This window comes from Heteronotia binoei, chromosome 12 (genome assembly GCF_032191835.1).
Source record: "Heteronotia binoei isolate CCM8104 ecotype False Entrance Well chromosome 12, APGP_CSIRO_Hbin_v1, whole genome shotgun sequence".
Lineage (NCBI taxonomy): Eukaryota > Metazoa > Chordata > Lepidosauria > Squamata > Gekkonidae > Heteronotia > Heteronotia binoei.
The window spans coordinates 41,888,713-41,914,370 of NC_083234.1; the positions used below are offsets into that span (position 1 = coordinate 41,888,713).

Below are 25,658 nucleotides of genomic sequence, written 5' to 3' on the forward strand. Positions count from 1 at the left end.
CGATTCCCTCCCTCGTTTTTAAAATACTTAATTTGCAGCCTCAGAAATTGTTCCGCGAAAAAGTGAAAGCCTACACGCTGTTCTGGGATGTTTTTGTAATAAAAAAGGTATCGTTATAAAGTTGTTTCTAGCAAATGTTCTAGGCAGCAACACAGGCTACCTTCACTCTTAAGTCCCAGTAAGAAAGATTCTAGAGAATCCCTGCTTTGCATAGGATCAGACCCGGAAAGAAGAGGGTTGCTTGGTCGTGGTTTTAGTTACGGGACAGTCATCTTAGCTACACAGTGGAACGGGTTAACACAAGCACATTCCGACGTTCCCTCCGCCTTCAGGCTAGCGCGCGACGCAGCTGAGCTTCACAGCGCGTCTCTCACCTCATTTCCGGAAGGTGGGCGGAGCACGGAGCCAGCATTTCCGGGAACAGAGCTGGACTCGGGGGGCCATGAGTTGGTGAGTTGCAGGGGGGGAGGAGGAGGAGGGCAAGCCCGGGGGGGGGGGGGCGGTCGCGACCGCGCGCTCGTTTTGCTGACCCCGACCCGGTTTTTCACTCCCTTTCCTGTAGCTTTGCAGGGCTCTTAAGCGGCTCTGTTGCCTCCACAAGAAAGACTTTCTCTTGCCGGCGACCCCGCTTAGCCTTTCTGCGAGTCTTTGGGGACAAAATACTGTTTCTGTCTTTCTCCCTCCACATTGATTGTGGCGCAAATACCCAGATATCACCAGCAGCAGGTGAACGCGGAAATCTGCGACTTGTGCGCACGCTGTGACTTTGATTGGCTGTATTAAGGCAGTCTTTTCTTAATTAGCTTTGAAAACCGAGACTGAAGTAATACAACTGCCTGCTGCAGATTGTATCTAACTGTAATAGATTCCTAACTGTCCGCCCGCATTTCTGAACTGTTCCTCCCGTGAATTAGTTCTTCCCTTTATCTTGGCAGTTGAAAGATAGTTAAATGGCTGGCTATACTGTTGACTCATGAAATAAAGAAGTACATTCATGCTGTTAGCCCTGAGGCCAAAGGGAACCTCCACACCAAGGAGCAGTGTTGGGAGGAAACATCCACGGAAGGCCCTGGCCTCCCTGCCTAGTTTATTGATGCTCCAGAGCAGCTAGTTGGCCACTGTGTGAAATGGGGTGCTGGACTCAGGGGACCACTGATCCAGCCAGGCAGCTCTGATGTTCTTGTCCTTAAAGCAACCCTGTGAGGTAGGCTAGATTGAAACAGAGGGGTTAGTCTGAAGTCATCATGGATGAGTAGACAGCTGAACCTGAGCTTGAATGACAGGGGTAGGGGGCTGTTGTGTTCATGTTCTGCAGAGTGGATTTTAGATGGGCTTTTAATTGGCTGCTTTGTTAGCACAGTCCTGGTCTGAATGGGGATAGCAAAGCAAATTTTTCTGTTCTTCATTAACTCTCATCAGCGTGTGAGGTTTTAGTTGGCTACTGGACTAAGGACTTGTCAAGTCAAGGAAACCATAAAAAGCAAAAACAAAAACAAAAACCCCAACCCCACTTTCTTTTAAAAAGTGGAGGATCTACCCCATTAAAGTGACCAGACGGGAGCAAAAGGAGTGTAAGGTAAAAGAAATGTAAGTTAATAATTAGGCATGTGAAAAGAGAATTTGAGGAGTGGGATTTTAAAAGCATGAAGACAAACAGTAAGCATATATTTAAATATGTCTAGAGCAGGATACCCGCCAGAGGGGCAGTTGGGCCTTTGGATGACCAAGGGGTGCTGAGGAAGATAGGGAAGTGAAAGAGCGCTAAATGAATTCTTTGTATCTTTGGAAAGTGGGGCATGTACACACTCCACAGCTCAGGGAATCTGAAGAACTGAGTCAAATTGAGGTGGTGAAAGATGAATTTCTAAAGCTGCTGGGAATATTAAAAAGCAGTTAAGAGTCCTGATGCATATATGAGAGTTCTTAGGGAGATTGTTAATCTACTAACCCATGTACAGTATGTCACAGACGTGAGTACACCCCCTCATATTTTATAAATATTTAAGTATATCTTTTCATGTGACAACACTGAAGAAATGACACTTGGCTACAATGTAAAGTAGTAAGTCTACAGCTTGTATAACAGTGTAAATGTGCTGTCCCTCAAAATTATGCAACACACAGCCATTAATGTCTAAACTGCTGGCAACAAAAGTGAGTACACCCCTAAGTGATAATGTCCAAATGGGGCCCAAAGTGTCAATATTTTGTGTGGCCACCATTATTTTTCCAGCACTGCCTTAACTCTCTTGTGCATAGAGTTCACCAGTGCTTCACAGGTTGCCACTGGAGTCCTCTTCTACTTCTCCATGACGATGTCACGTAGCTGGTGGATATTAGAGACCTTGTGCACTTCTATCTTCCATTTCAGGATGCCCCACAGATGCTCAATAGAGTTTAGATCTAGAGACATGCTTGGCCAGTCCATCACCTTTACCCTCAGCTTCTTTAGCAAGGCAGTGGTCATTTTGGAGGTGTGTTTGGGGTCATTATCATGTTGGAATACTGCCCTGCGGCCCAGTCTCCGAAGGGAGGGGATCATGCTCTGCTTCAGTATGTCACGGTACATGTTGGCATTCATGGAGGGAAGTGTGCAGTGGTACCCCACAAAGATGGTATTGGGGCCAATGCCATTTAATTTGATCATAAATGATCTGGAACTGGGAATGAGCTATATAGTGGCCAAGTTTGCAAATAACACAATTACTCAGGATGGTGAAAACCAAGGCTGACTGTGAAGAACTCTGGGAGGATCTCCACAAATTGGGTGAGTGGGCAACAATGTGGCAGATCAGGTTCAGCATAGTTAAGTGTAAGGTGATGCGCTTTTTTGGGGGGGGGGAATCCCAACTTCAGGTATATGCAAATAGGGTCTGAACTTGCTGTGAGACTGAGGGAAGGGGTCATACGGGGTAGCTCAATGAAGAAGGCAAACTTCGTGCTCGAATTATTAGGAAGAGATAGAAAATAAAAACACTAATATTGGCCGTGTATGGATCTGTGGTGACTAAACCTCTGAATCCTAGTTCCAGGAGGCAACAGAAGGGGAGGGCCTCAGCCTCCGCTTCCTGCTTCTGCTGTTGGCCCTCCAGAGTAATTGGTTGGCCATCATATGAAACAGGATTCTGGAGTAGATGGACCATTGGTTCTTCTTACATTTTACTACATTCCAATACAGTTTTAAGAGGGAAAAAAAGTAATATTTCCCATCTGCTGCAATGAAAACAACAGAAATTCTTGTGGCATTTTGAATTAATAGGAAAATGCATTGTGACACAAGCTATCATAAATTAGAATTTACTTCAGCTGCATAAAGTGGACAGAGAATGCAGATGTACCTATGTCTGGGCTGATCATGATAGTAGTTCTGGGGGAGATTAAGAAATGAATATTAAAAGCATTGCATGGAATATACTGTTTGTTCTCATTGTCTTGAAAACCCACCAGAAAATAAGAATACTTTCCATAGATACTGTTGGAACTGGATTGTTGCCTGTGCTTAACTTATCCAATTAAACAAAAGACAGAAATGTGCTTTTTCTAGCTGTACAGAATACATCCAACGGCCTTCTTTCCCTCACGGCAATGTGAAGCACAGCAGCTAAGGAAACCAAATGAGACTGCCCGGGTTCCCAGAGGGGAAGCCTGCTAACCATGGAGAGAGGAAAGTGAAACCACCCTGCCCTGCTGTGATCAGCTTTCTCTTTTTTTGGATGACTTCTGCTATGGTGGTGGTCTTACTGTCTCTTCTCTGCAGCCACTTTGTTTACCAGCTGGCTGTTGCCTGGGTGCCTAGTTGAGAGTGAAAAGGCTGTGAAGAAGGGTGGTGTTGTGGTTCTTGGATAGGATGGGCCTTTTACTTCCCTTCCTGGCATTTGATGTGCAGCTCAGGGAAATTTGAAATTTACCTGTCCTCCAGTCCCTCTGATGGTGGCTGTTTCAATATGGGATTTGCTGGCCAACCCAAAAAACAAGAGGGGGGTATCTTTTGTCTGCTTTTCTGACAATTTAGGGTGTGTGTGCCACATTAGGGATCAGTGTTCAGAAGAGCCTCAGATTACCATATCAACAAGCCAGATGTTTTTGAGCCACTGAATATTATTGCAGTCACAGTGAAAAATGATTGGTTACACCCTGAGTAGTTTCTCCCTTATAAAGATCCAACCAGCTGTTTTGTTGTTGAATAAAGAAGGAGGTGTCCTCTTGAGCCACTCACCAAGGCTATGCTAAGGATCATGGGATCTGTACAGGTACTAAAGCCATGTAGGATGGGAGCTGTCATATGGAGGGGAATTGGGTGAGATTGAGTGAAAAACTGGCTGGATCTGTCAGAACTTTTTATTTATTCAAGATATAATGTTTGGATACAATTTATTCAAGCTTTTCAGTGCATGCTCACTTATTTGGATACAGTGAAACAAAACTCCTTGTTTCACTGTATCTCCAGTGTTAATACTGCAAGAGCGATGTTTACAGATCAAGTACACCAGGGAGGAAATATGGTGTATTGGTACACCAGGGAGGAAATATAGTACATTGAATGGCTCAAACGTGAACTACTTACTGTAGATATCTGTTGTGGTTACTGTGAGAGAAATGATTCAATTCAAAATAATGCAAATCTAGAATGGGAATGGTTGCAAACTCTATGCACGGACTAATAGTTTGGGCACTTTGCTTTTATTACGTTGCTAGTAAGTCATAACTAAGAAGTGTATTATTTTTGAGTAGCCGGTAGATACTTAAAATCTTCAATAACATCTGGATGTGGGTTGACTGTGACTTTTGCCGTAGGATGGCCTCGGCTTCAGTTCCAAAACAAGTAGAATGTTCAAATTCCATTGAAGTCCACAAAAGTTGAGATCATCCTGTTGTTTATTGGGAGTGGGTTTGGACTGCATAAAAGAAAAAAAAACTGTGAATTTTTTTTTTAAACAGTAAGGCATTAGCTGGTTCATTGGTACATTGGTAGTGTTCAGGTTGGTTGCTGTGTTGGTCTGAAGCAGCAGAACAAAGTTTGAGTCCAATGGCACCTTTAAGACCACAAAGTTTAATTATGGATATAAGCTTTCCAGTGCATGCTTACTTCTTTGGATACAGTGAAACAAAACGCCTTCTTTCACTGTATCCAAAGAAGTGTGCATGCGCTCGAAAGCTTATACCTCGAATAAAACTTTGTTGGTCTTAAAGGTGCCGCTGGATTCAAACTTTGTTCTGGCACATATCATATTACTCTCACATTCAGATGGCATCATAGCCTCTGTTTGTGATGGGCATGAATATATCTCATTTGCTCTGCACTCTTCCTCCCTCTGCCCCTTGTATAGAAAATTTCCAGGTTTGGGAAGCATGCAATCAAACTCCAGTTTGTCTTGAGTTGATTAGAATGCTAGATAAGGTAGTCTTAGATGTGTGTGCAGAATTGGGTTTGCTGCTGAATCCAGGGTGTGTGTGTATGTCTGCGAGTGCACACACCCTGGATTGCAAAGTTAAGGGGTGAGAGGGGAGCTGGATCCCCCTCTCTTTAGTAGGCTTTTGTATGAAAAAGAGGATAAAGTAGTTTTAGGGTAAAAAAATGCAAGCAAAGGGTTGACTGTACTTCAGTTCCCCTGTGCTGCACCTTAAAGCGCCATTCATTCCCTGCTTTATAAGCAGTCTGTAGGACCCAGTGTTTTCCTGCACTACACCTTTTTGTACTCTCGGTCTTTTATTGTAATAGTCCTCATGCAAAGGATGGGATTAAGGGAGAAGACTGCATATTTAAGAATGGATATTATGGTGTTAATTTTCCAGGCCAAAATGTCTTTTTGGAGAGTAGCTTCCATTTTTTTTCACATAGGCAATATGGCGTTTGGATGCTGTTACTTTCACAAATCTGTTCCTTGTGAATTAAAAATTCCCAAAAGTCAGTTGAACTGCTTGATTGAGGCTGCTGCTCGGTGCTCTTGTAGCACTTTACAATTTGTTTTGGAGTACTTTTTATTTTCACTCTGGATTAAACAGTACTCCCAAGAGCACAGGTTCACTAGAATGCAAGAGTTAAATGGAATGACCTAGGGATTAGTTGTTCTAGGATTCTGGCCAGTTTTGTCAGACTGCATATTGCATGTCATTTTCAAAGGAAATAATACATCTATCCAAGGCTGCAAAGCTTTCAGAAGTGGTGACAATGTTAGAAGACGTGTAGAAAAATGTATGTGGAATATTTCACAGAACTCGTAAATTTGAATTGGGGGTTGTGCTTGTTCCTGTGAAAAAGTCAATCTGTTGGCTGCATTCTGATGTGTAACCAAACCCTGGAATTTCTACCAACTCTTGGCGTAACTGCATTTTGCAGGAATGCTTGTCTGTTCTGTACTACACCATGCTTAGTTTGGAAGATAGAATGTATCCTATTTCTTCCACCTCCATGTTTTAGTTGGGATCATTTTTTGTGTGTGTGTGTCTATCTGAAGAGGCTGCAATCCTCATTTATTCTTTTGGGAAATTGGTCCTGAAAAACAGGGATTTGCCTGAGGCTACACAGTGAGGCCAAGGTGGAGAAGGGATTTGAATTCAGGTGTTCTTTTTATCAGTCAAATACTCCCTCTTGCTTTGAAATGTACTTCCAGCAGCAGTGAAATACCAACTAGTCAACTTTTTAAAACCTGTCAAAACAGAATTATTGTGCATGTGCAGGCAAGAAAAAAAAGCTTACATCTCAAATATTTTCCTGTCCTTTTTTAAATGTTTGATTGGGGGTGCCTAGACACTTGGTGTTTTTTTTTTGTAACACTGCACTTAAATTAAATCACTGATTAGTCCCCAAGTGCCCCCTCCCCCATGGTCTCCCTTTTCAGATATGTTAGTAGGTGGAGTGAATAGATATGACTGAGCCAAATTACTTATTACATTGAGAATCTATGATTGAGGTTCTCAAGCCTAACAAAAGTGGCTTGAGGGGTGGAGAAGAGTTAGATTGGGGTCATGACAAAAGCCAGGTCTTAAATCTTTCCCCCAACTCCTTTCTTGATAGAAACCACCTCCCAGGCTTCCCTGGGGGGGGGGGGGGCGGGAATCCAGGTAACATATGGGGGGGGCTGTTCATTGGGGAACAGCTTAAGGGGGAAATGATCAGTGCCCCTGCCCCAGTTCTCCTTTATCCCACATCTAAAGTTCTACTCACATGTAATGAGACCCTGTTGTGGATTCCAAATGTAATGTAGATTTTTGACCTTCCAGTCCCATCATGCCTCTCTGGTGGCTCCTGTCCTGTGCTTGTCCTCTGATTTCTTTGTTCTTGTAATCTCTGCTTCAGTCTGTTTGACTGCCATGCTGCTTTTGATGCGCGTGGTAAGTCCGGCCTGATGCCACAATGGACCTGTGCTATTTGGGGAGTGTCTCTTTTAGCTGCTATTGGCTTAGCTGTTGAAGTACTGCTAAAGGTAAGCAGCTGAGTGTTCAGAGTGTTTTGGAAGACATTCAAATCTTGAAATCCTTGATAAACGTTATTAAAATTAAGTCTCTTCATCTTTGTGTGGAACCCTGTGCTTTGGAACAATACCTTTTAGGTGCTCAGACTAGGCTGATCTCATCACATCTTGGAAGCTAAGCAGCATCAGCCCTGGTTAGTACTTGGGTAGGAGACCACCAAAGAAGTCTAGGGTCACTATGCAGAGGCAGGCAACAGCAAACCACCTCTGTTTATCTCTTGCCTTGAAAATCCTTTGAGGTCATCATAAGTCTGCTGCAAGTTCATGGCAGTTTCCACACCAATGGTTTTGGAACATTTTGATGAAAGAAACAGGCCGCATTTGGTTCTTACGCATGTGATCAAAAGGGTCTTTATTTATCCTCTTTCAGGTTTGTTTTTGTCAAATGCTTGAGCCTCTTCTCCCCCACCCCCCACCCCCGCTCTTGTTACTAGCTCTGTAGATTGATCTTATGAATTGGAAGAACCCAGCTGTGTTCTCACAGCTTTCTACTGTCATCCAGTAATAAAAATTTCGAGCTAAAAAAGAAAGGTGACAGTTGCTGTGTTACACTAGTTGCAGCAGAGTCTTACTGTCTCTGTTGAACTCATATTAACTCTTCTGGGTTATGAGAAGCTTTGCTGTATCCCTTAAGTCAGCATCTGTGTCTCCCAGGCACACTGCACAGGAATTTGTCAGTCATACGATCAGTTTGTCCTGATTATAAACTGTGCTTTTCCAAGGCTGGCAGTCAATGAGTAATTGCGTGTGTGTTCTGTGGTATAAGACTGTATGCAGCTTGCACTCACTCATGCCACAAGCAATATTGTTATAGTTCTAACAGGCTTGCAAATTTTAAATGCCTCTCACTTGCAAGCCTACTCCTTGGCCTGGGTTAAACAATGCTGGCAGAGCAAAAGAATTTCCTCCTTCAGCTTTGCATGTACCCTGCCATTTTTTCAAACCGCGGGGATGCTTGTCGTAAAGAGGTTGCACATGCAGTCTTAGCATTCTGGTGGAACACAGCCCAGGCTTAGGTGCTCAAATGTGCTAATGCTTTTTTTTAGACCTCCTAAGCCTGGTGGAACACAGCCCAGGCTTAGGTGCGCAAGTGTGCTAATGCTTTTTTTTAGACCTCCTCCCCCCTTTTTTTTTAGACCTCCTTTTTTAGACCTCCTGTGAACCTCAAAGTGGTTCACAGCAAGTTAAAACACATGCATTACGAAGCATCATTTTATCTAAAAAAGTACAGGAAGATAAACCTTAGTAAGCGCTATTCCACAAAAGTGATTTATTTAGTTTAGTCTGGAACGCCTGCAGGGATAACACCAGCCTGCATTCTGGGTAGGGTTGCCAACTCCAGGTTAGGAATTCCTGGAGATTTGGGGAGGGGAGCCTGGGGAGGGCAGGATTTTTTTGGGGGGGGGGACCTCAGTAGAGTTCAGTGCCATAGAGTCCGTCCTCCAAAGCAGCCATTTTCTCCAGGGGAACTAACCCTTGTAATCTGGAGATCAGTTGTAGTTCCTGGAGATCTTAAGGTCTCACTGGAAGCTTGGCAACCTTAGCTCTGGGGTGGGGGAGTTGCATGATCATGGGATAGAGGCTGAAAAAGGCCCTCCCGTGGGTCCCAAGCAGCCACAGCTCAGCTACCAGGCCTAGATCTCAGCCTTGACAAGGTGGTATGGGTACAGGCAGGCCTTCAAATAAAGCTGTTATCTGTCAGTCAGTGTTGGAGCTGTAGTGGCTGATGACCCAGTTTAAATGAGATTTTGGACATGGTGGGATTTTCTGCCCACCTGCATGATGTTTCAGTCTGGATCTTATGGGGCTAAGAAGTGCTGACTGTCCTTCAGAAGTCCAGTGAAATCTCCTGGCTGTTCTCCCTTTCCAGCCTTAATCTTGGGCCATTTTCTGGGCTTGCCAGTTTTAGTGCAAAGCACCTCAAGCTGCTTTTTCAATACATTGAATATTTTTTAAAAGCATACTGGCAAATGGCATGCAAGCAGAGCTGCTTTTTGGAAAGTGGCAACAAGAGCCCTGCTATGCACATATTTCCACGGTCAGAGTGTTTTCCTGCCTTTGGTCCTGGACTGTGATGGACTTTCAGTCAGTGTGAGTTTAATACCTTTTGTGACAATTTTGGCACTTAGAATTACTTTAGCCATTTAAAATTCTGTCCTTTTAGTTGTTTGGGCTTTCTCCCATAATGTTTGCAGGTAACAAACAAGGGTTAAAATTGTAGGATTTCATTTTTAAAGGGCTTGATCCTTTGCTACATACAACAGCAAACCACTTAAGTTTCTTAAAAGGAGAGAAACCGAAGTGTTAAAATTAACTGTGTGAGGCTTTCCTACTCCCACATGAACTGACTACAGCTTTGTGTTCTGTGAGGCAACATTCTTGTGTTCTCGCACCATCTGAGGAGGTACTTTGAGAGCCAGTGTGGCGTAGGGGTAAGAGTGTCAGACTGGGACCTGGGAGACCCAGGATTGAATCCCTGCTCTGCCATAGAAGCTGACTGGGTGACCTTAGGCCTGTTACACACTCAGCCTGACCTACCTCACAAGGTTATTGTAAGGATAAAAGGTAAATGATGTAAGCCACTTTGGGTTCCTGTTGAGGTGAAAGGCAAGGTATAAAAGAAGCAAAGCAAGAAACCTCAGGATAGGCCCTTCTTAGCAGTGGCACTGAGACTTCAAGAGTGCAGAATTCCTTCCACAAGGAGGTTTGTTCCACTTCATCTTGAGTAGCTTCCAGATGCCAGAAAATGGGACTATTTTATAGTTTGCTAGTTACTCCTTGCTAGCAAGTCTCTGCTGGTCAGCATCCTATATTGCTGTGTTTTGTTTGCCTGTATTGTGGGTGTGAATGTTTAATTGTTTGTTTAAATGGCATGGTGGATTTTATGATGCTTTGTTAACCACCTTGAACCTTCAGTCACATGAAACCACCTAATACTGAGTCATACTGTTGGGTGTTTCTAGGTCAGTGTTCTCTAATCTGACTGGCAGCAACTCTCCAAAGTCTCAGGAAGTGGTCTTTCCTCCTGCATGATCCTTTTAACTGGAGATGCTGGGGATTGAACCTAGGACCTTCTGCATGCAAAGCAGATGTTTTACCACTGAGCCATAGCCCCTCTCTGCCTTCGGGATTTTTAACTGAAAAGTGAGATGTGGTGGAGGTGGAAAACGCCATCAAGCCACAGCTGATTTATGGTGACACTGTAGGGTTTTCAAGGAAAGAGACTTTCAGAGGTGGTTTGCCATTGCCTGCCTCTGTATAGCAACTCTGGACCTGGTGATCTCTCATCGTTGCTTAGTGTCAGAGATCTGACAACATCAGGCTCTCTTGAGCCATCGAGGTCAGGGCAAAAAGGGAGACATTAATGTTTTAATAAGTAACCACTGATGCTTTGTGACATCTGTTCTAGTGATTTTCAGCCCCTCATCAGAGCTTTAACGCATGTCCCTCCCCAGTGATTCAGGAGGAATCCATCACCAAATCCACCACTGTATCCCATAGTGCATTTGCTCTGCCCCAATATACACTGCTTGCACAACTTTTTGTTGCTCTGTGTGTCTTGCATGCTTCATCCAGGAAGCTGCAACTCTGCATCTGGAGGGTCAAGTGCCCAGTTTAGGCAACCTTAGTGTAGACAATGAGTTTATTATAGTAGTTCAGTGGCCGCGGACTTGTGCATCTGTATATCGATGTAATATAAAACTAATCAAGTTACAGCATTGATTGACTTATTAATTATAACTTTGTGTGCTTCTGGTACATTAAATGGAGATGTACTTCCAAGTCACTGTGGATTGACAAGGCATTTGGCTACTGTTCAGCTGCCAACAAAATTTTGAATTAATTTTTTTACAAAATAGAACCTTGACAATTAGCTAGAATAAATAGAAGATTAACTCCCTAAAGGGTTCTTCCTTGCTTTAAGGTTCCTCCTTCCCGTTGTTTGAGTCATAACTTGCTAAAAGCCCAGTGCTAGAATTGAGAAAATTGATAGTATAGAACAAAATTGCATTCAAAGATCCACAGCATGACACATTTCTCAGCTTTAAGTTAAAAAAAAAACCTCTAATAATAATAATGATGCAGATGGGAGGGGGAGCATCAAAATTACACATTCCATTACAAATGCAAAGTTTGAGTGGAAAGATTTTTATTCTCTATGTTGATGTATGCAACCCAAGAGTTCGTTTTCTTATGGTAATTGGGGATTGGAATTGGGAAGGGTAAATTGCCACGAATCTTTTTCTGTATTTAGTGATTCAGATGTAAGAAGCATCTTGTGTTCTTTGTTTAGCAGGTACAATGTGGCACTGGGTTTTTGTAGATTGAGAGCAATTAGGGCTGGTAAGTAACAATCTGGAGATTCACCCTGTACTTTTCAGTGCTGTCACAATTTTATCCCACCCTTCCTCCAAGGAGCTCAGGGCAGCATGCATGAGTTTCTCTTTCCCTGTTGCATCCCCACAACAGCCCTGTAAGATTAGCCAAGTTGAATGTGTTTGTAAAACTGGGCCAGGATCTTCTAGTGATCCTCATAGCAAAATGGGGATTTGACCCCTGACTTCTCTAGTTCTAGTATCTCTACTCATGACACCACACAGGTTTTTCTAACCATTTCCTCCCAAGGAGGAAGTGAATGTAAAAGATTGCCACCAGGCAACCCAGCAGCAGTCTGCTGCTGGGTACACTTCTGCATTATCTCACAGCGCGTAGTTCTGTGTAGAGGCAGAGAACACTTATAAGCTATGCTTTATGGTTTCTGCAGTTCAAGTGTGCAAAATGGATGCACCCAAGCCTACCCTGAATAACTGGAAGCCAAGCTGTATAATTGCAGCAAGAGGTTTGCAGCACTTGTCCAAGCAGCATTTGATGCTTTTTTGTCCATTCAAAAATGGTATTGAAGCCAGAGCTGGGAATGGAAGAACTGAATTCACATACATTTCTCACAGCGTCTAGCGTGGTGCCTGTTGCAAGAACAGCCCCTCCCCCCAGTTACAGCTGTGCATCTCTTTTGAATAATAACAACATCGCTCAGGTGTAACTGAAGGAAAATGTGAGTTGTAGAATCTCTTACTGGCAGTAACATTTACGCTACAAGTGACCTAATTTGAGTCTCTGCCCTGTTCCAAGGTGTGTGGATGAGGCAAAAAGAGAGAGCAAAACCTGTTTGTAAATCTGGTGAACCAGAATTGAGACATTATAACATTTCAATCCTATGCTTGCTGGTTCTGTTTCAGAGCACAGTTGTGCAAAGAGATACTGCCTGCTGTGATGGATCTTGTGTCAGTGCTGTTATCGTTGTCTGAGCAGGGTGTAAGGGCCAAACTAGGCATGATAGCGGCAGGTGTGCTCATTCTCAGATCTACACTCACCTCACTTCTCCCTCTCCACCCCCATTTCTGTGTGTTCTCATAGACTCTGTAGTGAACTGGGGAAGAACTGCTCCAGGCTGTGAACAGGAAAGGTCAAGTGGGACAGTTGTCCACTTCAAAGCCTGCTTTCACCTCCTGCCAAAGACCAGCCTTGTGAGTGTATTGTCAAAAGCCTGCACTTGTCTGCCATGTCCCATGAAAGTGGGACCACTAATACAAACAAGGTGAATTCAGAACAGAAGCCTAGAGGGAGTTGCAAGAGCAAGTTAATTTGGCCAGGCAGAGCGACATTGGTAAGACTCTTAAGGCAGCTGCTTCAAGATCCACACTGGCCATCTTGGTTGGGTGAGAGGCTTGTGGCCTCCCTCTTCATGGGGGTGAACCATAACTCAATGGCTGAGGATATAGTTTGCATAAATACAGTCTTGAGTTTGGTTACTAATTAAATAAAGATCTTAGTTGGCTGAGAAAGAACTAGGAGAGTCAGTACTGGTTGGAGTAAGGTTCTCTTGGCCGGATGCACTGATGGAAGAGGCAGCTTCTAGTCCTTTGAGTGCTCTTCAAAAGCATTCTTAAGCAGTACATTTTTGAAAGGGGTGGGGATGCTGCTGAGCTTCAGGAACTTTATTCCATTGAGAATTGTCCAGAAAACCCCCTGTAATTTGTGTCTTCTTCTATAGTAGCGGAATTGCACATTAGTTCTTTTGCATATGGTGTCCTTATTTTTTTTTGCATGTGAATGCCAGAGGGATCAAACTCTGGAGATCTGTCTGTGTGTAAAAGCACACAATCACCCTCAGTTCAGTTTGTCAATAGCTGGCAGAGACCACATTGACTGTAATAGTTGCTAATTCATGCCGAGAAGGCCAGGGTGAGTTGGAGCTACTGCTTCTTGAATGAATTGTGTTATTCACTGAGTGCCGGAATGTCGTAGGTCTTTGGAGAGGGAAAGGGTCTTGATGACGCGCAGACTTGGCTGTGGGAGGTCAGAGTTATTCATTGAGGCCGCAGCAACTCTTGAGTGAATGAGGTAATTACAACATGTGTATGCGGGGGTCTATTGTTGAGGGGCTCCTGCCCCGCTCCCAAATGTCAATGTAAAATATGCCTAGCATTTATATCACTTTGCTTTCTGGGAGTTCTGCATAAACAGGGAATGGTCTCTATTTCAGACATTCATCCTTGAGTGTTTTCTTTGTGCTGGGGATGCACCACTGCTTAGTTTAGTTTGAGCGTGCTGCCTCTCTCCCAACAGTGGGCACTCAATCCAAGGCAGACAAAGAGAGGAACAATGCTTGGACTTCAATTCTAAATCTGATCAGGGCTTACTGCTCCTGGAAGCTATCTCAATTTCCCCATCTGTAAAAGTGGGAATAGAGAATTGCCTCAATAGAATATTTGAAGGCTTAATTAATGCCTGCAAGAGCACTTGATTGTAATTAGAAGATGGGTGTAACTGTTGGGAGATGCTGGTCTTTCCTCCTCCCTGATAACCCTTCATTCAGAAAACGTCACGAATGTGTGTCACTCTTGGCAGTGAAGGAGGGTCCAGGTGCATTCCCATCTTGCAAAAAGGGCAAAGTGGAGAGCTTGTGACTGACTAGCCACTGTAGAAGCAGGATCTGCCTTGGAGACAAATCATTGGCCCAGTTCTCCATTCTTGGGTCAACCCCAGGGTGAATTTGAATGAAGGTGACAGGGGGCTTGTGCAGCACATGAGAACGTTTTCTGTAGGCCACACTTGGCACAAAGATATGGGCAGACTCTTAAGACACAAGCTTGTGTCTGAAGATACAGAAATAACGAGAGGAGTACAACAGTAGACCTGTGTTAGATAGGACTAGTAATTTGTAAAATTGCTTTTGGTAGGTGTGTACATTGTAGCTAGCTCTTGGTGTGAAATAAGAGTGCCAGTGAAGCAATGGTGCCATTCAGGGGGCTTCTGTTGATTATAAATATGTGGCTTGTGCCTCTGATGCTACATTTTCATGCACTTCATGTACAGGCAATGTACTTTAGAAGTATGCCTAAAAATTTAACATCATTGTTTAAAATTTGCATCACTTAGGAAGGCTAGTGAGGATGCTGTGGCAGCTCCTTCAATTTTGGAAGGGACTGAGGCATGGCAGTAACACATCTTCAATCCCTCATATGTTCAGTTAATGAATTTCTGGTAGCAGGCATTGGGAAAGGCTTTCCTTAGTTTTGGGAGAGATGCTGCCATTTAGAGCAGATAGTGATAACTTCGATGAACAGATAATCTGATGTGGTTGAAAGTTGCTACATGTTTGTATATTCACTTGGTGGCCAACTCAAGCAGGCCCAAAAGATGCATTGAAAAGGTAGGGTGAGTAGTGCCTTTAGTCTCAATCCATGCATAAGCTACATTTCTTTGAGCATTCATTTTGTCATTGGAATACTCTTATTAGTTTTCCAAGTATGCTGCTTTGGAGAACACTAGAAGATAAGAAGAAGATATTGGATTTATATCCCGCCCTCCACTCCGAAGAGTCTCAGAGCGGCTCACAATCTCCTTTACCTTCCTCCCCCACAACAAACACCCTGTGAGGTGGGTGGGGCTGGAGAGGGCTCTCACAGCTGCTGCCCTTTCAAGGACAACCTCTGCCAGAGCTATGGCTGACCCAAGGCCATTCCAGCAGGTGCAAGTGGAGGAGTGGGGAATCAAACCCGGTTCTCCCAGATAAGAGTCTGCACACTTAACCACTACACCAAACTGGCTCACCAAACTATAGGCACACTGAGAAGTTCAATTTGATGTTGTGTCTGGAAGGCCTGGCAAGGCGAAGTTGTTGCTTAGCTGCTTTGAGTGAGCATTTGGAGCACAGAGTATAGCAACCCCTTAAAAGCAAATAGGCCACCTAGGCTTCTGCAGGAAAAGGCAACCACAGTAATTGGTATTCTCTTGAAGTCTTGAGTTAGAGAGGTATGTTCCAAGTGCCTAGCTGTTTCAGCTTCAGGAAGACTTACTATTATTTGTGGCACCCCCCTTCTGCCGAAAACTTGAGGAAGAAGGAATACTGTTCATATGTCCCAGAGCCAGATCTGCCCCCCCCTCAGGAAGTAGCAGCTGGCACTTTGGTTGCTGGCTTAGAGAGGAGTGTGGTGGGAATGGTGGTAGAACTTGCTTGCTGTCTGCTTTAAGAGCATGAGCCCAAGCCACCCACATTTGATTTGAAACATCTGGAGCTTATTTGTACTGCAAGCACCCTTCCACAGTGCACCTGTTTCCCACTTATGGCAGAAGTAGTGGCTTGGACTGAGCAAACTGATTTGTGGTAGTTGTGGAACAGGGTCAAGTCTGTGAGACAGGAGTGGCCTGTTTCAGTTCTTTCATCCTACTAGCAGATATTAGAGTCCTGCTTAAGGCGATAGCTGTACAAGCAGGGGTAGATAGGTAGATAGATAGATGATGGATGGATGATAGATGACAGACAGATAGACAGATAGATAGATAGATGGCAGATAGATAGGAGTCCTGATGGTTTTGAGCAAACGGCATATTAAGCAGCTGGCTTCAGAATAGCAGCCTGCATGTGATCTGCTTTGAGCATCTCAGGTAGCAGTTGCAGGTTAAACATGAAGAGCCATAGAAAATACTACTAATGCTGATGCGTGGGGGCTTTTCCTGAGCTAGAGGCTTCTGCCATTGTTTCTTCAGTCACTTGCTCAATAGTGCCTAATTGCAGTGTAAAGCCATTGCAGTTTCCTGGAGCGATGAAAGAAAACACACAAAACCAAACTCTATTGGGTCTTGAGAGCAGATACTCGTTTTCTGGCTCCAGTGGACAAATTTGAAGGTTTTGTAAAAAAAGAGGCAGCAGGGATCAGATTTTTTAAAGTAGAGTTGAGGAAAGCTTGAAGTGTTCTGATGGTGATTTTTGCATGGTGATGTTTACTAGGAGGATTTTAAAAAATGTTTGTAATGCACACTGAGAATGTAGCATACATGTGAAGTCAGTGTTCACTTTGTTCATTAATAAGTAATTGGTTGTCTGGTTCTGTTGTTGTGAGTAGGTGTTAATCCTGTAGACCAGGATGGTTGGTAAGTTATTGAGCTAATTGGATTGAGTGCTTGGCATTCATTGTAAGATCAGGAGAAAGAAAACAAAGAAAATTGGCATTGATCTGAGTAGGTTTCTTTCTTTCCTATATATATATGTTTCCCCAAAGAAATCTGTGTTAGGAAACTGGTTTTTAGGCTGAAGCTGTTTTGTGTGCAGTATTCCACCTTGGACCAGCACTTTTTTGGAGAAAAGACCAGGAACAGCTGGAAGCCATTAATTTTTCTTTTATGCTTCAGACATGTTTATTGCTTTGGATTTGACAGACCTGATTCAAACTGAGGCTGCAGTTCTAAGCAGTCTTATCAGGAAGCAAGCAATTTTCCAGATTCCATAGAAATCTTCATCAGGCTGGTCATTGGTGAGGGAGAGTATTTTAGGCTATTATGGAAAAGCCCAAAAGATTGGATCCAAGAACCTTTTTCGCTTGTTTAAAAGGAAGGAGGCATTCTCTTCAATCACTCAAAAAGGTTATGCTGAGAATCACAGGATGTTCAGGAACAAAAACCAGAGGGGGTTGGGGTCTGTGGTATAGAGAGGAGTGGGGTAAGACTGAATGAAAAACCTAAAGTCTGCAGTTTGTAGCCTTCTTCAAATGCAGTCCTTAATTAGAACTGGGTGCAAAACAGATTTCAAGACATAACAGAGTAGGAATCACCAGCCTTTCTTTAATGAGAGCTACATCTGAGTAATGAAACATATTTTAAGCTCTCCCCCCCTCCCCAGTATGTTGCCAAATTTTGTTCTGTCCTAGAAACAGAACAAGGATTAGGAAGAGCATCAGAATTGAAGCTATCCACTAAGTAACACAAAAAAACCCCTATGAAATAAAAGCTTTAAGCAAAGCAGAGGAGATCTTTTCTTGAGTCTCCTTGGGGATGCATGAGCTATTCTGTAGCAGCTGGCAAGTTACCAGTAGATCACAACCACTAGATCCCTGCACCAGGAGCTACTGGAGTAGAGAAGCAAAAACCCCAAAAGGCTATCCACTCTCCATTTCAGCAAGGCCATACTCTGCACATCTGAGACTGTTCTTTAAGGATGGACATTTGATTAATCAATAAAGTTTTGATCAGTTAGCCAGTCAAATACTGTGAAGTAATGGACAAATATTTTTCACAAGTATAGTTTTTTTTTAATTTATTCCTTGACAGATTTGATATTCTAATTACCAAACCAAATTACTATATTGTTATTGTGGAACAATAGGTTATATCAATTATTTCATGAAAATATCCCTGCTGGATCAGACAAATGGTCTAGTGCAGAATCTTGTCTCAGACAGTGGCCAACCAGGATAGATCCAGGTAGGAAACTGTCTTGGTCTGAAGCAGTAGAACACATTTTTTGTCCAGTGGCACCTTTAAGGCCAACAAACGTTTATTCAAGATATGAGCTTTCATGTGTACGCCCACTTCTTCAGACACAATCAAGTTATTCTGTAGAGCCAATAACAGGGGAAAGAGGCTAAGACATTCTGCCGATGTTGCCTTCTGGCACTGGCAATGAGGTTTACTGCCTCTGAATGTGGAGGTTCTTTTTATGGCCATCAGTACACCCTCTGGCAGTGGATCCCAGATTTTAATCAGTTATTGAATAAAGAAGGACTTTGTTTTGTCCATCCTGAATCTACTGTCGATCAGTTTCATTGCATGCCCACAATTTCTGGTATTTTGGAAGAGGAAGAAAAAGTTCTCTTTTCTGCTCACTCTGCTCTGTGCATAGTTTTAGAAACCTCTATCACATCTTCTCTTGGTTGACTTTTTTTGTAATCCCCCCCGAAATGACAGTCTCTTTAGCCTTTCTTTGTAGGAAAGGTGCCTCAGCTCCTAAGTATCTTGGTTGCGGACTTCTATACATTTTCCAGCTCTGCAGTGTCCTTTTTCAAATAAAATGAAGCTACACACAGTATTCTAAATGTGTCTTTATAATAGATTTATACAAGGCATTATAATATTGGTAGTTTTATTTTTAGTCTCTTTCTTACTAATCCTGAAATGAAGCTTGCTTTTTTCACCATTGCCACAAACTGAATCAATATTTTTATTGATGTCTCCACTATTACTTCAAGATCTCTTTCTCATTTTCAGGATGTTCAGACCCCATCAGCATATACTTAAATTTGGGATTTTTTGTTTGAATGTGCATCACCTTACACTCACTGATGTTAAAAACTTCATGTGCCATATTGTTGCTCACTCAACCCACTACAGAGATCCCTCTGGGACTCCTTCACAGTCAGCATTGGTTTTCACTGTCCTGAATAATTTTGTGTCATTGACAAACTTAGCTGCTATCCACAGTTCTGCATCGTTTGTGAACAGAGTAAGTATCACTGGCCCCAATATTGATCCTTGTGGAATCTCATTACATACTTCCCTTCACTGGGAGAACTATCTATTTCTTCTTACTTTGTGTTTCCTGTTGTTTAGAGCAGCAAACCAGCCAAGGAGGCGGTTGGACTATTAGGAATGAAAAGAAAGAGATGGCAGAGAAGTTGAAGGTCTGTCTTTCTTTCTTTCTTTCTTTCTTTCTTTCTTTCTTTCTTTCTTTCTTTCTTTCTTTCTTTCTTTCTTTCTTTCTTTCTTTCTTTCTTTCTTTCTTTCTTTCTTTCTTTCTTTCTTTCTTTCTTTCTTTCTTTCTTTCTCTTACATCTTGCCCTCCTCAAACGGGCTCAGGGCGGCTACATCTGAAAGTTCATAAGGAACTCAAGTTGTTTCTCTGCTAAAGTCAACCTCCATACTACCAAGGGACTGGAGAGTAGCAAAGAACACTAACTGATCTTCCCAAGCTAAGTGTGTTACCTACTTCTGGAGGAACAGTCTTTTCCAATAGAGGAAGGTGGAGCTGATTTGACTGGTAGAATGCAACCTGATAAAATCACTTTTTAAAAAAGAATGAATTAATATAACTTTTAAGAATGTTAAGGCTTCCATAAATGTGAATGATTCACTGAGCAATTTTTCTTTGACTTTTATTTTGGAACACTGGGGTAAACTTATAATTACAATTTTTTTTAAAAAGCCAAAAAAAAATCCCTCAGTAACAGAAATAAAACAAAGAAACAGCAAGTATTCCAAAACAGTAAGTCAGCTTTCAAAAGGCAATTGCTAACAAATGACATCATAATGAAATATAAAAGTGAGCTGCCATCTACCCAGTGGGATTCTTGGCTTCATGGAATAATTGATAATATTTGAATGTGAAGAACTGACAGGTCAGTTGACAATGTTGAATGATCATTTGGCTGGTGAACCAGCCCTCCTTTCCCTTCATGTCATGAAACATCTCTCCACCTTTCTTCCCACCCCCCCCTTGGCTTGCTTTTGAGAAAGCACGGATTGTAACATCTATTTTTTGTCTCAGATACTTTTAATTTCTAATCTTGTGTGTTGTTAAAATAGAAGCAGTTCTGAAGGGAGGAGATGTTATGTCAACTATATCTTACACAAAATATAATTTAAGAAGACTCTGCTGCCACGTTCAGTATGCAGAAAAATACCGTATATATAACTGGGATAATTTGTTCTTGTCAGACAACCTGGATTTTTCGGCTTGCAGTACTGGATCATTAGCTCTATCTGTTTTTGAGGCAACTTTGAATATATGTCCCCAAAGTTACTAGACTGTCTGTCTATATTTAGCCATGTTGGTCATTTGTGGACTGAACAGAGTGGGAAGAAGCCAAAGCTTTTCTTCCTGGTTGCTCAGAGGCAATTCTTTATTGCTGCAGGCATTCAAGGAAGGGTCTATTTACAAGCTTGGGCTAAACTGGGTTTTCATAAGAGGTCTCAAGTGCAAGTTATCTGCTGCCCTGCTAATAACCAGGGTCTGGAATGCATTCAGTTGTGATCCTGTAATGCAGCGGGGCTTATTAATGTGGCAAATGCCGAGGCTCCTTATGTGTTAGATGGCTACACCCAATAAAGATACTGGAGCAGAAGTTCAGTCTCTAGCTTCTCCACGTAAACGCTCTTGGGGATCAGAGCTGGATAGGAGCTTTCTCTGGCTGGGAACCTGTCAGTCTGCTGCCAGTTAGAGTAAACACTGCTGAGCAATATGGACCCTGTGACCTGATGGTATAAGGTAGCTTTGTATTCTCATAGCCATGTTGCAGTCTGTGTATAAAGCTGACCTGCTTCAGTTCATGTGGTTCCACATAATGCCAGCCTGGTCACATGCTCACTGGTAGCCTAATGCTATTCCAAAATCAGTTGCATAGGGGCACTGAGCATCTGAACTGGGGCCATAGATATACTGGTACTGAGGTCAGAGGCATGCATGGTATATTTTGGTGTGTGTGTGTGTTTGGGGAACTATATTGATTTCTTACTCATGTAACAGTAAAAGTAATGTGCAGCACATTACTTTTGCTAAGCACATTATGTGCTTATTGTCATTTCTTTAACCAAATCCTGATTGCCTATGATGGTCATCATAGTGTTTTCTTGTTTCCATACAGGCAGCTACAAACATTGTTATAACACAGTTGAGCGCCAACCGTGTTTTACAAGCCTGCTTCAGTGTGGTTATTTTTGTAGTGCAGTCAGGGCCTAAAACAGCCTTGCAGAGTTCTACTCACCCACGCGCCCAGAGTGAGTAATTTTCTTTTGATGGGCGAACAAAATATCATTAGCTTAAAAAAATTTATCATCTTGCAGTGGGTAAGGGATTCTGACTTGGCTGCTTATTCACTGATAAGATTCTTAGATCTCTGGGAGGCAAGAAAAGAGGTCACTGTCCCAGAGACCTTGCACACAAAATGTACCCACTGATTGTCCTGTGAAAGCAGGATTAAAAACCATTTGCTGCTTCCCCCTGCAGACGCTAAAGCACATCTCATTCTCCTGCCCATTTGTGTACCCAGCAAAAATACTGGGTACACAATCACAAAAAATCATTTTCTCTGTGCTTGCACCCCTTTATTTTTCTGCTCACACATCAACTATTCTGTCACCTTTGCTCCTTGAACTTCCCCATCCCGACTGTCCAAAGGTCTTCTTGTTTTCATCCTCTTGCAAATCCACGTTCATACCCACCTCTTCTGCAAAGCGTGGCTTAACCTTTTGTTTTTAAAATCTCCAACTGAAATCATGCCTGTCTTTGCTCACATCGATCTTTTGTTATCCTTTCCCTTCTTTTCTCCACCTCCCAGATCTACGGGGATCTGTCTTCTGCTTATAAAACACCATGATAGTACTACATAAAGAACCATAATTTTCTTCTCAAAGAGAATTGTGCAGAGATTAAGATGCTCAGTCCCCTCCCCTCCTGCCTCTTTCCAGCATTAAGTATTAATTTCTTCTGCCTGTTTTATCCCATTTTGCCTCCAAGAAGCTCAAAGTGACATCATGAGAATGATTGGCTTTAGGTCACCTGATGAGTTTAATTACTTGAGCAGGCAGTTGAACCTGGTTCTTCCCAGTTGAATCGGACACTTTAAGCTCTGCACCATGCCAGTTTTCATTCCCAAATAGTGATGTTGCACAATTTCTGCAGTCTAGCTGATGTGTCCCTCAGAGTTACGCAGATCTGAAGTTAGTGCAGAATTTGGTCAGGCATCTCTTTTACTGTAAGCTGTTTGCTATCCATTTGAATAATTCTTTTCTTTGGTGTTCTGTTTGGAGTGGTTGCTATGAGTTCCTGTAAGGAAGGGGAGTAGGGTGGGACGGCTCATGCAGTTTCCATGGACACCATGCAATACAGCAGCAAGAAACCCAGGATGACAGAATGTATTATTTCCAACTATATTTTGTTTTCCCACTTCTTGCGCTTGTGCAGGCTGCGGCTGGGCCTTCCTTGCTTCTTGGGTTATGTGTGAAGGTATAGAGGTGAACAGGTAGCATCAGGTGGTCTCTTTAATACAGTTGGGGTTTGGAGGATTGGTAATTGTGCTAGGAAAGGAGTGACTAGCTTACAGTTGGTGAAATGCTTTTCTTACAGTTTTCTTAGGTCTTTTGAAAGTCCTGCATCCTAGTGCAGTCTTCGTGGGTAGAAGGCAGAGATTTGGTGCTCAGATATCATCCCTGCTACGGAGTCACTGGGTTAGTCACACATACATACCTTATGATTTTTAACTGCAAAAATGGAAGTAATAGTGATCTACCTCAATGTGGTATATGACTGAAGAAAATAAGATCAATAAAGAACCTTTGGCAAGTGCAATGAAATTTGTAATTCATATATGAAAGCTGTGTCTGGACCTGAATGGCCCAGGCTAGCCCGATCTCATCAGAACTTGGAAGCTAAGCAGGATCAGCATGGGTCAGTATTTGGATGGGAGACCACCAAGGGATTCCTGGGTTGCTCTGCAGAGACAAGCAGTGGCAGACCACATCTGTGTATCTCCTGCCTTGAAACCCTGTGGGGTTGCCATAAGTTGACTGTGACTTGGCAACACTTTACGTCAGAAAGCTTGTGGCTCTTGGTTATGGTGGAGCTCTCATTTAAGACACTGCTTGCATCGTAGCAGGACCTTGATGGAGACAGCACCTTGGACCAAGGTAGTTTGGGGAAGGGAATGATGGTGGGGTTGCAATCAGCCAATGTCAGCTACATGACCAGTGTGGTATGGTAGTGGGTAGTGTTTTAGACCAGAATCTAGGAGATCCTGTTTGAATCCCTTCTCTGCTATGGGAGCATGCTGAAATGACATTGGGCCAGTCACTCATCTCAGCCTAGCCAACCTACATCACAGAGTTGTTGCAGAGGTAAAGTGGAGGAGAGGAGAACGATGTAGAGGAAGTACTAAAAGGAAGTACTTCTTCACCCAAAGGGTGATTAACATGTGGAATTCACTGCCACAGGAGGTGGTGGCGGCCACAAGTATAGCCATCTTCAAGAGGGGTTTAGATAAAAATATGGAGCACAGGTCCATCAGTGGCTATTAGTCACAGTGTGTGTGTGTATATATAAAAATTTTTGCCACTGTGTGACACAGAGTGTTGGACTGGATGGGCCGTTGGCCTGATCCAACATGGCTTCTCTTATGTTCTTATGATGTAGGCTACTTTGAGTCCCCTTTGGGGACAAAGGTAGGGGTGCAAATGAATAAATAAAAATGGTCTTTTCTTCCCCCACCTGCAGCTGAATTCTCCAGGGCTGGAGACAAGAAAGAATACAAGGCCATATACGTTGCCAGGTGACTTATGTAGCCTGGTAGAAGGTTTCTTTTTTCAAATCCTTCATTATTCTTGAACTTGGTGGCCAGGCTACTGCAGGATCAGCTGATGGCCCATACTTGAGCAAGCTTCCTTCCCAGAATTCTTCCTGCCAACCCAAGGAATGAGGCCAGGAATCTTCATAGCATTAGCTGCTGATCGCTTAGACAAAACTGCTTTATTTGACAAGGCAGCTTTACAGAGTGGAAATGCTCTCATTCATTGTCTTGGCTGCACTCCATTTATGAACATAATTTCAAAGGATTTCACACCACAAATGTAACTCTGGTGTGTTTTCACCCAACTGAAGTACAGGAACTGAAGCACATGCAGAGAGTCCGAGCTTTTTCTCTGCAAGGTTGCGTGCGTTTGAGCACCATTTCTCTGGATTTTATCCATGGACATAATGTGACAGGAGAAATGATTCACAAAATAATTGGGAAGAGAAAGGTGGTTTTGTGTTGTGGCATCCAGAGCTTGAACCCTGCAGTAGACTGGTTGGCTGAGTTGGGGATGAACGCACTTCAGGCACAGAAAGGAACAGAACTGAAGAAGAGCCCTGCTGGCTCGGGCCAAAAGTCCATTTAGTTTCCCCCTCCCTTCAAGTCCCTGCACCAGCCAGCCAGTAGCCTTCCATTGCCCAAGCAACTGCTATTCAGAGACTGTTTACAATTAATTTAAAATGTTTATGTCTCACTTTTCTCTTGATCAGTAGGACTGAAAGCATCTTACATGCACTGGGGGAAAACGCAATACCACACTGGTAGAAGGTACAAATAAAAGAAACCCAACCACAGTCTTCACTCATGGGCTACTGAAGACGTGGTAAAAGAGCTTTGCTTTGCAGTGCCTTCCAGACCTATGTGAGGTCATATCATCTGGAAGCCCTTTCTGCGGCACAGGTGTAGTCATGGAGAAAGCACAAGAAAGCAGAGCAGTGACAATTCCTGCTGATCTAAAAGAAGATACTTGGAATAATCCCTGGTCTGATGACCAGAGATGCCTTAAGGGACAAATGAGTGGAGGTGGTCTCACAGATGTGAGGGTCCCAGATCAAGTAGGTTAACACTACAACCTTGAATTGAGCATGGAAGCAAATTGGCAGCCATTGTAATGATCTTAAACTTGGGGTGACATGCTGTTAATATTTAATCCCTATGAACATTATAGTTGCTGTGTTGTGCACCTAGTGTAGCTTTCATAGTGTCTTTAATGGCAGCCCCATGTTGAGTGCATTATAAGTAGTCTAGTTTTGAGGATGAAGTAGCATGGTTTAGTATGGCTAGGTTGGGTGAATGAAAAAACCAGGCAATAGCAAAAGGGGTTAGATACAGCAGAACTCTCAAGCTTTATCAGAGCCACACTGATAGCCATGCTGTCCAAAGTGGGTAGGATAATCCTCTCCGGAATCTCAGCCTTTCCAATCAGCATTACTTCTGTTTTTTCTGGCTTAAGTTTCTGCATGGTCATCCTCAGCCCACTTGACCATAGCACTGATAGGCTTGTTCTCTGTGAATTTGTCTAATTTCCTTTTAGGCTCTTTAAGTGAAAAAAAGTGCACATCATCAGTTT

At 43.0% G+C, this 25,658-nt stretch overlaps 1 protein-coding gene across 2 annotated transcripts in view; it reads left to right on the forward strand.

Moving 5' to 3' along the window:
• Positions 1-324: 324 nt before the first annotated feature.
• Positions 325-25,658, forward strand: part of BIN3 (bridging integrator 3) — a 115,722-nt gene continuing 90,388 nt past the window's right edge. The window contains exon 1 of one of the 2 annotated variants that reach the window (XM_060251658.1): positions 325-450. In XM_060251658.1, the coding sequence (XP_060107641.1) occupies positions 443-450 (8 nt within the window). In that variant the 5' untranslated portion in view covers positions 325-442. The remainder of the gene's footprint in view (positions 451-25,658) is intronic. The other variant, XM_060251659.1, reaches the window with a different exon arrangement.